Here is a 14,486-nt window from a genome sequence, read left to right as displayed (position 1 = left end):
AATACAGGAACGTCTGTAGTGTTGCAGAATGGTATTTTCATTATTTTATTTTTACTTTGCAGAAAAGCCATGACGTAAGATATTTACCATAATCTTAATCAAAAGTTTGATTAAGAATGATAGCACGACATAATTGACTTTTCATAGATATTGTCATGTGCATGTCTGTCCTGAAAAGTTATGTATTTATCAGTTTTTTTTTAGTTAAGTACCTGCAGCTTTATTTTTCATTCTCCATTATTTATTTTAAAATTTTTTTTCCCTGGTTCATCATTTAGCTCTCTAGTCCCATACAGTTCTTGCTTTTATTTACCTAAATCTGTTACATAATTTAAAATCATACTTTGTAATCACATCAAGCTAAAAACTAGCATAAGCCTAACCAATTTTTAGATTATGCTTTACTGTAACGAATGAGAAATGTACGTACATTACGTACATTATGGTTGTGACAAGGGTTCTTAAGGTCGGAAAAAAACCAGGAAAAATTGGGAAAAAAACACCGAAAACTTGGTTTTTTTCATCAGTACACAAATTTTATGGAAAAATTGGAAAAAATAAATATTTACATAAATAAATAGATAGATATAAAAACCCGTTACTTTCACATTGATGAAAATGATTTATAGCAACATGGTTACATAGTGCTCAGCATTGTTTCTTAATATATCATAAGTACACTTTTAAAAAGACTGAATATATAAATGAACATGTACATACAATTCCTGTAGTAGGCACTCAAGACAGTAGGTAGGTTAGGCACTAGGCATTATATCACCTGTGGCTGTATCTCTAGATTCTGATGACTGAGTCTGACTCTGAAATGTTTGATTCCTCCTCTTGACTTTGTCCATCTGCAACATGTTCTGGTTGACAGGCACATGACGAATGACAATGAACATTAGGACAAGACCTCCGCCTAGGAGTATTTTTTTTAAATTGTAAGTTACTTCTGATAGACACTAGCTTCTGTACCTTATCTGCAGTCAGGCGATTTCTAGTTTTAGAATGAATTGCAGCAAACAGACCAATTTCATTCACAGGCTGCAGATGAAGGTGGTAATGACAATAATCGTGCTGCCATGTGAGATAGAGGTTGTGTAGTGCACAAACCCTGCCACCATTTGACTGGTGTAACATGTTTTTCCATGCTCCATATAGCATCTCTTGACCAAAATCCTGTTGTTGTCCTGGATTCAGCAAGATTTGATAATAAAGAAGTTACATCTAGTCCAAGATTCGGCGTTAGTTTGTTGATGAAATCTATGGCGGACAGCACTTCATCATCATCTAGCATAACTCCTTTGTATCTTGGATCGAGCAAGTTTGCAGCACAGTGTATAGGCTTCAGAATGAAGTCTTTGTATTTTTGCAGTACTTTCACAACTTTGGCTTCTTCGCTTTTCGTCAAGGGTGATGCTGCAGATGAAGATATTACTTATTTACATAACTCAGAGATGAAATAACATCAGACAGAAGTGTACTGTCTGATTCAGACTTTTTTAGAGCTGTCACAATTGGTTTTAGGAGGGACAAACTTGTAATTTGTTTCCAAAATATATCATTATCAATTAAAAATATTAAAAATACAAATGTATACTGTAATATACTTACTTCTTTTAATTTCCAAACAGAAAGAAAACAATCTTGCTGCTGTAGGCCCAACACTTACAACAATGTCTCAACTCTCACAAGTGATTGTCTTATAAAGTTTGGCCAACTGCCAACAAACAAAACTCAAAACTACTAAATTTACTTTAGTAAAAACATAATAGCCTACTTAAATATTTATAACAATAAAAGTAGATTCAATAATTAATAATATTTAATAAGTTAAATTTGAATTTATTTATTTTTCCAATTTTTTAATTTTTTCGGAAAAATTGTTTTTTTTTTGTTTTTTATTTGGTTTTTTTCCTGGATTCATTTTTTCCGAAAATTTTAGAACCCTAGTTGTGACTGACTTTCTTGAAAGTCTATAATGTGTATTTAATATATGAAACAATATTGAAGTCAATTAAACTTAATTTCACATGTAACTTGAATTATGCCTCTTCTAATAGTCCATATTCATTCCGGATATTGGCAACCATTTTTGTCTTTTTTTTTGTGATTGGTGTGACAAATATGCAGTCGTAAAAAAAGTGACTCAGAAAAATCATTTCCAGGGCTCGTATGCCTCCTTCATATCTTTAAAAAAAAGTCTATAATTGTTCTTTAATTAAATAAGGGCCCTTGAAAGTCCTTACATTTCACTAATAATCCTTAAAAACTCTTTAATAAATACTGATAGCATACAAGTAATGGATAAATGTAGGCATTTTAATGCTCTTTTGTTTCCGACTTGGCTAAAAATGCTTTGCACATTTGCAGTACAGTTGGTGAATTTCGGGCTATGTGATGAGATTTTATGTATAAAAAACATTCTGAATTCATAATTTTTATATTGTCTCTCACCTTTAAACTAAAATTGTGTGTTTTACTGCCTTACTTTGTCCTTTTAATTTAAATGTGATCAAACTAAATATTAGGGCTTCTGATTTTTAGCTGGATAATATGCTTGGGTTAGATAATGTGTTCCAGAGATAATTATGGACAGTAAGAATTGAACTAACCAAGGAAATTAATTTTTGTGCACTTACTATTTAACATTGTTATTTTCTTAAGGATATTTTTTATATTACAAATAATTTTTTATCTCTTGTTAGCAGTAAAATCAATGAAGTTAAGAGGTCCTTAAAAAGTCCTTAATTTTTGATTGCGTGAGAGGGTATGAACCATGATTTCAGCTGGGGACTATATTAGTTGATTTTACTTTCATGTCATATTTGTTACGATAAAAGAAAGCCATGGGTGACGAGCACTTTTTTTTCCTAAGGTGGATTTGGACAGATAAATTTTGATCTGGGCACATAGTTTCCTCATCCGATAGAAGCTTTAAATATAAATATCTGCTGTTTTTTCTTTAAATTTTGCCCTATGCTTACTAATACAAGGAAAAAAATCTTTCTGTTTTCTACATTTTTTTTTTTGAAAATATGATTTTTTATACAAAAAAGGTGTTTTTAAAAGAAGTTGTTGGTAGCCAACATGATGTAAAAAAAGTTTGTTACAGAATGAATTGGTATAGCGGACATAAATTATATTTTTCCAACACATGCTGAAAAGGTATTTTGCATATATTAGGTTCTTGTATCTAATATTGTGTGTGTGTGTGTGTGTATGTTTGTATGTATGTATGTATGAATGTGTATACACACACACTCCCAGCTGTCACTGTTGTTAATTCAGCAGATGCCTAAAATATTTAAAGTAAACATAAAGGCATAGTCATCTCTGATTTATTCTTGTGCTAAGTGAGGTGGCACAGTTTAAATATTTGATATGCATACGGGAGGACCTAAGTTATGAGCCCCTTCCTGTAAACCCTTATTTCTGTTTCCTATGGGTTTAAGAAATCACTCCACTTCCTTAACACAGGCACAATTTTCCAGAGTTTTGTTGATGGTATGAATCCATCTCTAACATCCTTGCTTGCAATGAGATGTCAAGTTGGGATTAAAAAAAAAGACTGCATATACTTTTGCATGCACGTTAGAAGTTATACTTCTTTGACATGAATAAGTTAAAAGCATAAAGTTAACATCACAAGGAGATAACCAGAAAAATGGGTAAATGAACCAGAAAAATGGGTAAATGTAATTGACGGCATGTTGGACTGTACTGGTTTCAGCTTTAAAAAAAAAAATGTTATATTGTTCGTAGCTATTAGTTCAATATTAAATTGTTATTACTACTTATTTGGTGGCAGATGAACGTACCAATGTGTTTGTGAAGAGGATGTGGGGTTTGTTTCCAGGATGTCTAGGGTGTGTCAGCTGTGGCGTAATGTCTCTCTCTCCCCATCGCTGTGGCACACCGTGGACTTGTCAGGGCTGTGGGTCAAAGAACGTTACCGCAACTACGAAACTTTCAGATGGCTGTGTGAAAACAGACTGACGAGGGTCCAGGAACTTTCTGTTGGTGCGTATGTGTTGTCCAATTGTCATGTGGCATGAAACCATGATTGCTCACGATTATGGTTAGGTGGGGTAAATTGGAGGTAAAATTTTCAAATATTTTGTTCCACTGTTTTATATTATTTAGATTAATGAAATATATGGCAAAATGTTGCCTATATATTTGGCAACAATTTTAGCTATATTTTAAAGTGGTATCCGTAATATAAAAGTGTGAGGAAATGTATGTTTGAAAATTTTATCTCTTATTTATGTTACCACTAATTTACCCCATATTAACCTACAATGTTTGTACATTTGTAACCTTTTGCCTTATTGTTTATTAGCATGGCATGTTATTAAGCTGCATCAAGATTTAAAACTTAATTAAGAGAATACTCAGGTGAATAGTTTTAATCTCGGAAATTAAGAAATCTTACTTGTCTGCTAGAAAGTGTGAAATGAATTCATACGAGAGCAGCGAGTTGATAATGAGCACTCACGGAGACGTACAATATTCTCCATGCATTACCAAACCATTAGGGTTGAGATTATATGGCTGGTGAATAGTGATAAAACCAGTCAGTCAGTACACCTCTAACACCGAAATGGAAGTCTGTTCACTGCATAACATGAAAAGCAAAGCAAAACAGATAATGCAGCAAAATTTATTTCAGTTACTTCATTTTGTCTGTGGAAATTTAGAATTAGTTAAATAAATTATTAGTTTAGACTTTTTTTTTTCAAAGTAAAGTAAATTAAAGCAGTCTATAGCTGATTCCCTACCAACATGGCTAAAGGCCTTCAGGTAATGTATAAGTACAGTGAAACCCCTCAAATCCGAACCCCGGAAATTGAAATTCCGTGAAATCTGAATGAGTTTATTTGACAAATTTAAGTTTGAAAAACACACGTAAAAAAAAGAAACTTATTTATTTAGTCATAAAACCATTATATATTATACATTATAACATTATTTTACATAGTTGAAAATTAACAAAGAAGTACAATTGGCATATCTAACAAAGTGTAAATGTGTCTACATACTTATGTCATCCAGGATTGACAAATGGTAAATGTTGGTTATTGAAGTTCTTTAGGTTAATCACTTTGCAAAAACAATGAAATAACAAGAGAAACACACAAAATATCACTTAATATTTAACTTGAAATCAGTTATCTTCAATTGTCGAAGTGATGAAAACCTTCCCGTGGAGGCAATTGCGCATTAACATGACATCGTTTGGCATGGTTGCTGCGTGTGGTTCTACAAAGCGCAAGGCGATGTCAAGAGCAGAGGCAGCATCAGTATAAGTCACATTGACTGCCGAAGTTTCTTCTTCCTCACTGTCACTCGCTACATTGCCGTCATGTTGACTTTGGACCAGACTCACTATTTTGTGTTTGCTGCATTCTTCATTGACATCAACTCTTGTCCACTCCTCTAGACAACCTTCTCCAGCATCCTCAAAACCTGGTACTTGCTGAACAAGATGAAGGAGCTCAGTGTTATCGTCTTGTGTGACAGGTGTAGGGGTATGTGTTTTCTCGAACTTGAGGCTAGGCCGAAGCTTCTTCCAAGATCTCTGCATAAGTTCACATTTGTATTTTGCCACGATTCTGCAACCCATTAAATTATTGTAACTTTCTACAGCTTCTCAAGGATTGAAAGAGAACCATTTTCTTCAATAAGATATCGTAGGAAATATTTTTCAGTAGCTTAGTTTTATATTCTGTAGAACACCCTGATCCATAGGCCTGCAGAAGCGATGTCACATTGGGAGGCAAAAAAACTGCTTTTATGTCCCCTCATAAGAGTCTGATGGGTGAGAAGTGGCATTGTCCATCAGAAGTACAGCTCGAGGTGATAGTCCATTTTCTTCATTAAACTTGTTCACTGAAGGAACAAATTGCTTGTTAAACCAGTCCTTAAAAAGAGAACTAGTCATCCATGCCTTGTTTTGACACTGTTTGTTTATTTTAAAACCTGGCGCAGAAGATTCCTCTTGAGAAGCAAGAATTTTGGTGGGAAGGGCTTTTAAGTTCAACCCAGTCTTGTCTGCATTATAAATTTGCTGTGGCGAGTAGTTTTCTGAGGAAATAAAATCACCACATTCGCTTAGGTATTCTTCTGCAGAATCTGTGTCAGCTGATATATCTATCTGCTTAGCGACAGTTGTCTGATCCCATGCCTTTTCTTCCATCGATCCAACCATCCTTTGCTAGCAGTGAAGGCCGAATCACCGTTCATTAGTTCGTTAAGCCATATTGCCTTATTTTGAATTATTGGACCACTAATAGGCACTACTTCCTGTCGCTCTTGTGAAAACCACAAAAAAAACACCAAACTCGCCAGCCAACTATGTCAAACTTTCCCCAGCGTCGAGACACTTCAAAGCTTTCAGTTTTTGTTCTATGGTACAAAATCTGTATTTTTGTTTGCTTGCCATAATTTAAAATTAAAAAAATTAATCAACACCATTTACTTAATTTAAAACTCAACAATAACAATGCAACTCTAACAAACAAAATAGAAACAGCACACTAAGCAGTGCAGTGATGGGAGACACGCACAGAACAACAGACAGGAGCTGACTAACTACAAGACTGTTAGGGTAGTGTTCTATTTTTAGCGCAGGGCTGCTAAACGACAATTTGGTCAGCTACCTTCCCACCGCCTGCTCACCAGTCAATGTCACGAACCTCGCTCATCGTGCGCCAAAACCAGCCTGCCTCGCTCAATGTACGCTTCTATACCATAACAAGGGCTTGTTATTATGTTATGGATAGTTTTTGGCTAATCCGAACAAATTGAAATACAAACATGCTACAGCCCCTATTAGTTCGGATTTGAGGGGTTTCACTGTATAATGATTTTTAGTTTTTAGCATTGCATGTAGATTTTTAATTTCATATTAATAGTAATGTAATAATAAGACAGGCAAAAAGTTAAATGAAAAATATTTTGGCACCAGAAATAAACTTAAACCAAAAAAATTTTGTTCATTAATGTTTGATACTTTGAAAATAAAAATATCAACGAAACTTGTCGAATGTAAAACCATAAATCTTGGCTGTACTTTTTATTTTTATAACTTTATCTTAAACTGTGGAACTTTATGAAGAATATTGTATGTTTTAGTTGCAATTTTTGTTTTAACTTTTTATCATCAATATATGTAGTATTACTTTAAGTACATATTTTAAGTGTCATACGACAAATAGTTGAACCAGTTGATCAACTTTATTGGGTGTTATATGCAGGCTATTTTTTTATTACATGTGATTTAATTTTTAATAACATAAATTTTCTTTTTTATAACTTCACAAAATCTTGACTCTACATGAGCCCTCCTCTCGTCAGCCTCAACACTGTGTCTGTTCACGGGGATAACTATCTTTCAAAATTAAAAAAAAAAACCTTTTGATACAATACTATCAACACTATTAAACAAATATATAGAGTCGATACACAAACTTTCACTCTTGACATACCCAGCAGTCCAGTGTCATAATCTCTATATACCACTCACATATCAAAAGAGGGCTTAAATGTAGGTGAACACTCAAGAAAGCAATAATATTGCAAAACACATAACAGCAAATATGTCAAAAAATTAACATACATTACCAAAAATACTGATTTTTACATAACCCATTACCAAATGTACATTAGTAGCACGAGATTTAACAAGATTCACATTATGTCAGACCTAGAAATCAAACAAAAATTTGATGAGTACAAACCAAAATGTGAGATGTGTTTTGTTATAATCCATGAGACTTATGAGCTACTGTGTAAGTAAATGACTCCAAGGCAACTAGCGAAAATTTCATGTGTTGGTAAAATGTGATTATTTAGTATCACTGACAACTAAAGTATTGGTTCTTCGTTCTTAGTATTTTATTTCTTAGCTCAGCATTTCAAAGTTTAACTTCTTTGTTTCAGGATAATTTGAATCAAAAATGCAGTAAAAAATGTTATATCCTCATTTTTGCTAACCTTGCTTCATTACAGCAAATATTAAACTAGAGATTTATATATTATAAAACATATATAGTAACAGTGGCAATCTAAATATCAAATTATTGTTGTTGAACTTTAGTTTTGATTAATTTAACATATAATATTTTTAAATATGTAAAAAAAGGAAATATGAGTTAGTCTTTCAGTACTTGCCATTGATGTGTAAACATCTAACCTTGATAAAGAGCAAATTCATGTGTCCTCATGTTTTTCATGTTGGAAATAAACCTATAGTATGAAACTCTGACAAAAAATTTAGAGTATAATACTTTAAAATATTGCTGAATGTGATAAACATACTGATCAATAAAATATTCACATTTCAAGTACATACCAACATTTCTAGATGCGATTCACATAAATACTTCTGCACCCGCCACTAGAATTTGTGTGCTGCCTTAATTGTAAACATTGCTTGCAAATCACCCACAGATAGCAGCACAAAACAAATTGAAATTATACATTATTAGAAACAGCTCTGATAAAAGTGAAAAATACTTGAAACAATCCTAAACCCTGGCTTTGAACCTGATTTTCGACGAGGAATTTCATCTTGTGAAAATTCATTAAACAGTTAATGATTCAAAGTTTCCACATTACAAAAATATTTACCAGAAACATTTTAAAACACACATTGTAACACTATGTGTTTGTGTGTGTATATATATATTTTGTAAATTACTGAAATCAATCTGTAAATAATTACTACCGACAAACCTTACCAACTTTATCAATCTTATTCAACATTATTATTACATGATATTATTATTAGGTTATTTAAAAAAGTTTAAAAAATTTTTCCAGTGATGTGATTTGAACTACATCATCCCTTGAGATTAACAAACACCCATTGTACCGCTGTGCTACCTAGCCCGTTAACATATTGCAAGGAGAATATGTTTTATAATCATTGTAATGCCAGTTTTCTTTGGTATTTTAAAACTTGAGATAACTTTTTACTATGACTATTGTAGTTCACTGAATATAATTCAGGGTAGTTTCACTATCATAAAGTTTTTTTTGGTACACCAATCCGTTTGATATGTCCCGTAATGTTTATGAAAGTGACTATATACACGGTTAGTTGCTACATGTGGTTCTGCCATCTTTGTGACACATTTCTGTTCATCAACTTCCTTTCCTTTTTCATGAAATTACTCCTACCAAATTTTGTATACAGAGAGCTAACACATCAAAAAGTCTGAAAATAATTTCAGACTATTTTATACTTATTATACTTAAATAACATAGCTTAAGTTTTGTTCAAATTATGCCGCCAAATGTTATATTCATGAAATACAACAAGCTTCAGTGCAATGAATACCATAAAAAAATATGTGTGATTTGATAATTACCATAATATCATCAATACTTAAGTTCAACAAAAATATTGTGTTTGTACTATGTAGATTTTTTTGTGCAGTATCCTTATTCCCTTATTTTCACATTGAAAAATGACTATTCATAATCAGCTCGCTGGAGTATTCATCATTCTTGTAGAGTTTTTATAATGATGAGTCAAAACTTTTGAGTTTGTTCTGTCAATTTTTAACACATATAAATAGTTATCATCTTCCATTAGTACGGCAGAAGGGGAAAATGTAGTGCCACCCTTTTTTGTCTGGTAGGCTGTCCTTTACAAATGGGTAGTAATTTTAATATAAATATAATAGCTTAAAGTAGTAACATTATTTACACTTCTCTAGCAACTACATTTGCAAAAAAAAAAAAAAAAACAGATTACAAAAGCAAGGGTGTGTTTAAAAGCCAGACAGCCAGGCATCAAAACTGCACTGCTGCACTTTAGCACCAATACCATGAGAGACATTACCAAGGGCATTGTGAGCTGTTTGCTGCAGGAAAACGTGTGTGCCGTAGCAGCATCTAGCACAGACCAATTGTGTTTACATGGAAGGAGGTGCATTCTGTAAATTGAAAAAATTGTTTCTCAAGACCAGAACTTGCAGCGTTCAATTTGTGTGATGGTACAGTACTACAGATGACCTTTATGTCCCACTTGTTCTGTTGTAATGTTTGAACTGATTAAGTGATTAACCAGTTGGGCCCTATGTATAACATAATTCAATCAATTGTATAAAATAACCATGCATAATATTAATATTTAGCATTCATAAAAGCAAACAGAGTACATACCAACTTTTAATTTTTTTTTAAGTAACCAACATTATTCAAGCAAAACATATAAACTCAAAAAAAAAAATATATATTTTTTCATGAGCGAATCTTAAGCTTCCAATTTTTTAATGCTTTGTAACATATGAAGCTTTACATAAGACATAAAACTTCACAACCAAAGCTTCAAATAAAATGAACAGCAAATTTCCTGGCAAAGTCAAAACAAATATTAAAAAGAGCTTTGATTGATTCTCTTAGTTAAAGGTTTTCACATATAAGTACGTCAGTCCACAAAGACTTATAGCTCACATGTGCCAAATATAATTGTTGTAAATAACTGAAGTTTTTAATTGTGAGATTCAATTAATGTTTGTTAATATTATAAAAAAAATATTTTAATAAAAAAATTTTTGTGCAAATTTTGTTGGTAAACTTTTAAAAATTGTGCATTTGGGTGCAAAAATGTGAAGGCTTACATGCATGTGTATGGACAGCTAGGCTGATGTATTTATACTTAGAACACATTTATTCTTACCAGTAATTATTATTTATCACAATAATAACTTTTTTTAGAATATTAAAATAACTTTCAGGATTTCCTTAGTACTGGTTTACTGATTTGTTTGAATTTAAAATTTGGCTCTAAACAGTTTTTTCCTTTGGGTTTTTTCTTGAATTTACTTGCTCACAATCATAGCAGAGAATAAAAATTACAACATTCTTATCTCAACTGGTAGTTCTACAATTTTACAGATTTTACCCCTGCTGGTATTTATTACCTTGGTATATTGCAATTTATTAATGGATGTTTATGATTAATGCATGGCCATTATTAATTTTTTGTTCTTTCCAATGTAATGTACTTATTGTTTAACCAATTACTTAAAGGGATTTAAGAATACATGTATGTTTGTCTATGTGTTCATATTTTATTTTAGTATGTTGAATTTAACTGTGTTATTTATTACTTGTACTTGTCTGATATGTATAGGTCCAAAAATTTTCAGTAGAAAGGGAAAGGGAAAAAGTGAGCAAGTTCAAGTGTCTCCCAAACAGGAAAAAAACATTTTGGAAACACATGTACAAGGTGTGAAATAAATTATTTTACTCTCCTTCTTGGTTCAGAATTTTTAGTTTCATTTATTTTTTATATTTTAGTTATTATTTAGTCAAATTTGGTAGTAGTATTTTTTTTAAACTTGGTTAGTACACTTCCAGATACTGTACTTTATTTATTTTGTGTCAGCATTAATAATAATACTTCCCAGACTTAATGTGCTCATTTAGTATCATTAATAAATTCACAATTAAACTTCGACCTTAACTGCGCATACCTTACAAGCAGTTTCAACCTTAATTGGTGCATGTTCTAATTTAAATATGTCACAATTTGTCACCGTTCTGCTTTCCAGAACATGTGCGAAGAAAGTGCAAAGGGTACATGAACATATTTTCTTGTTTTCTACCTTTTGTAAATAACTTATGAAACAACAAGGTGACGTGTGTGTGTGTGTCTGTGTGTGTGTGTGTGTGTGTGTGTGGGGGGGGGGGGGTGTTGCGTGTGCGTGGGCGCACGCGTGTGTTTTCTGTCTACTCCCTCCGAGACAAATTATTATGTTATATTATTTGATGTTTAACTTTCAATATCTATAACTAAAAAAAAAAATTAATAAAAAAATTAAAATTATTGTGGCGATAACTGTACATGTGATCTGCGTTTATTGCTTAACTTGTAAGGTTTTCTGTGAATTCTATTAGCAGTCTTTAAACTAAATTGGGTTCCGGGGATTTTACTGCCCTCCCTCTGGACAGCTGTTTCACTTTTCTTGTGCTTTGAGAACCAAAAGGGAGCAAATTTGAGAGTTGGTAGGCCTAGTCCTTGTACACCTACATACTTGGAGGAATGAACCACATTTACATTCTCCTGATTAATGGGAGTCATTTGGTTGATAACCTGTTGTTGTTTTCCTGTGCTGTGATACTATAATTTTTATTTATGTCTTATACTTGCTTATCATTTTTTGTGCTCCTTCACCCACTTGTTTATGAGTCACCATCTATTTTTTTACTAATGGTCTGAATCTCTCTTCAATAAGATAAAACCTGCTGGCATTTTACAGTATGTTAAAATTATCACAATAGAAAGAGCATAACAAAGTAACGGAGCAAAAAAATTTCCATAAATTTTGTCTCTAAAAGCAAGCGGGAGTTTCGATTTATGTGATCGGTAACTTGCCACATTCATGAGGCGAGGATCACTGGTTTAGTTCCAGCACCACAGCATGAATGATAAGTTATAAGCACTAAGGTGTTCAGAGTCCACAATGATCTTGGAGATCCCTTTGCCCTAAGCTTCTGTGTGTAACTGTATGACGTAAACTGGGTGAATTATTATGGACACACATCACCGAAGAGAAGTTGTCTAGTCAGAAGCAAGACTGATTGTAAAAAATGTAAATTTGGACATCTACAGTAAACAGGTGAAAATTAGCTATTGTCAAACAAAAAAAAAGAAACTTAATTACAGCACCACAAAGATATACAAATCAACACAGAAATAACTGAATGAGTGATAAAATGGATGAAACAACGATAGAATTACTGAAAACAGTAGACATTTCTGGACGACAACACAATGTCACAGACAAACATAGTACAAAAGAGGACAAGAAAACATAGACACAAATGCAGACACAGTAAGCTTTATACAACAAAACAGTTGCAAAGTTTTGGTAGCTGCAGTCTGTTCCCGTCATCAGACAGATCAGACTCAAACCTATTGCATCCAACTTTTATAGATCACATGTGATGTAAAACTCTACCTTTGCATATGTTTGTCATACTCTCTCACAGTCTCAGTATTAGTTCTTTTTTCTCCCAGTCCTATGCAAATCTAACCTAAATCTATCATCACAAAAACTTATGATTGATCTGTTTATGGTGTCCTAAAACCTATTTCCAGCAATGATGGAGTTCATATGAGAGGAGCTATCAGATTTCCATCTGTTTCACATTATAATAAATGCATATTTAAAGGTATGAATTGTTTACATTTTATATTGGTATAGTAATAGATAGAGAATCCAGTGGGAATATTTTAAGTTCAGAAAATTTTCAAGGAACATAAGAGCACAAATATTTCTCTGGAAAATTTTCAGTTTTTTCCAATACCAACATAGTTTTAAATAATTTAAGATAAATTGATGTACTATATCCAGATATATATATATTGTTGTCTGTATGCGTGTATAGGGTTTAATGTTTATCCTCCATTACAAACAATTTTAGACACTTGTAAAATTTTACGTTACTATTATATTACAGTACAGGTAAAAATTTTATTTTAAAAAGTAAGAATTGTACGTATAGTAGGTATATTTTGTCTTTCTTTACAACCTAATGGATAACTTTTTTTGTTATTTGGTTATGTTTTTATAAAACTTTTGATAAACGTTTTTGGTGTGTCTGTGAAAGTTTGTAAAATTTTCCAGTAAATTACCGGTAAAATTTTCCCAAAAATATTTTTCCGGAAAACTAATATCTCCAGTAATGGAGGTTACTTTGTAATGGAAAATTGTTTGGACTTAGTTTGTGGAGATGCGTGCGGTTGTGGTGTTGGCAGGGGGCTGGAAGTACATCACCATCAACTTTGCGCTGGAGAGCATCTGCCACAACTGCACGGAGCTGACGGGGCTGGGGCTGAACGGGTGGGAGGGCCTGACGGCGGACCACGTCAAGTACCTCATCGCCAACTGCCCCGGGCTGGCGCGCCTGGACCTTTCCAGCATCAATGTGAGTGCTGTGCTGACTTCGCTTTCATTCATTTTAGACTCGCACAGTAGTCAACATTTAAATCTGGATAAAGCTTTACACTTCAGGCACTAAAAAATTACTTAACATTTTCCACAATTTTTTTTAATTAATTTTTTTTAAAAAATCTCTTATTAAATATATTTATATATATATCTGCAAATTAGTAGTACATTGTTAAAATTTGTCCTTATACATTTCACAATTGTCGGCAATCCTATCCAATTCAAGCAGTGTATTTGAGCTAGGAGTGGGCCAATTAAATCCTTAGTATTCAAAAGATTCAATATTCAAGGAAAAAGATTAGAAGGAATATATCACAGGAAATAAAGTAAATAAAAAAAATTCAAAACTGATTACCTCTGAAGTTTACAAGGGCAATTTTTTCTTCATACTTATCCTGTTTCCATTCCCCAAGATATTATAATTTAACATGTAATTATATAAATAAAATGAAAATTTGTTTTGATTCTGGAAACTTAATTTTTGATTCAGCCATTTAAAGGGTAAAATGT

General features: G+C 32.5%; 1 protein-coding gene across 2 annotated transcripts in view; it reads left to right on the top strand.

Annotated features, from left to right (window-relative positions):
* The window catches only part of LOC134546336 (F-box/LRR-repeat protein 6), a 94,579-nt gene that overhangs the window by 11,025 nt on the left and 69,068 nt on the right, over window positions 1–14,486 (top strand). The window contains exons 3-4 of one of the 2 annotated variants that reach the window (XM_063389104.1): window positions 3,860–4,023; window positions 13,784–13,953. In XM_063389104.1, coding sequence (XP_063245174.1) covers window positions 3,860–4,023; window positions 13,784–13,953 — 334 coding nt within the window. Of the gene's footprint in view, window positions 1–3,859; window positions 4,024–10,877; window positions 11,249–13,783; window positions 13,954–14,486 lie in introns of those variants that run through there. The other variant, XM_063389105.1, reaches the window with a different exon arrangement.

This window comes from Bacillus rossius, chromosome 1 (genome assembly GCF_032445375.1).
Source record: "Bacillus rossius redtenbacheri isolate Brsri chromosome 1, Brsri_v3, whole genome shotgun sequence".
Classification (NCBI taxonomy): Eukaryota; Metazoa; Arthropoda; class Insecta; order Phasmatodea; family Bacillidae; genus Bacillus; species Bacillus rossius.
This window is presented reverse-complemented; position numbering and strand designations above follow the sequence as displayed.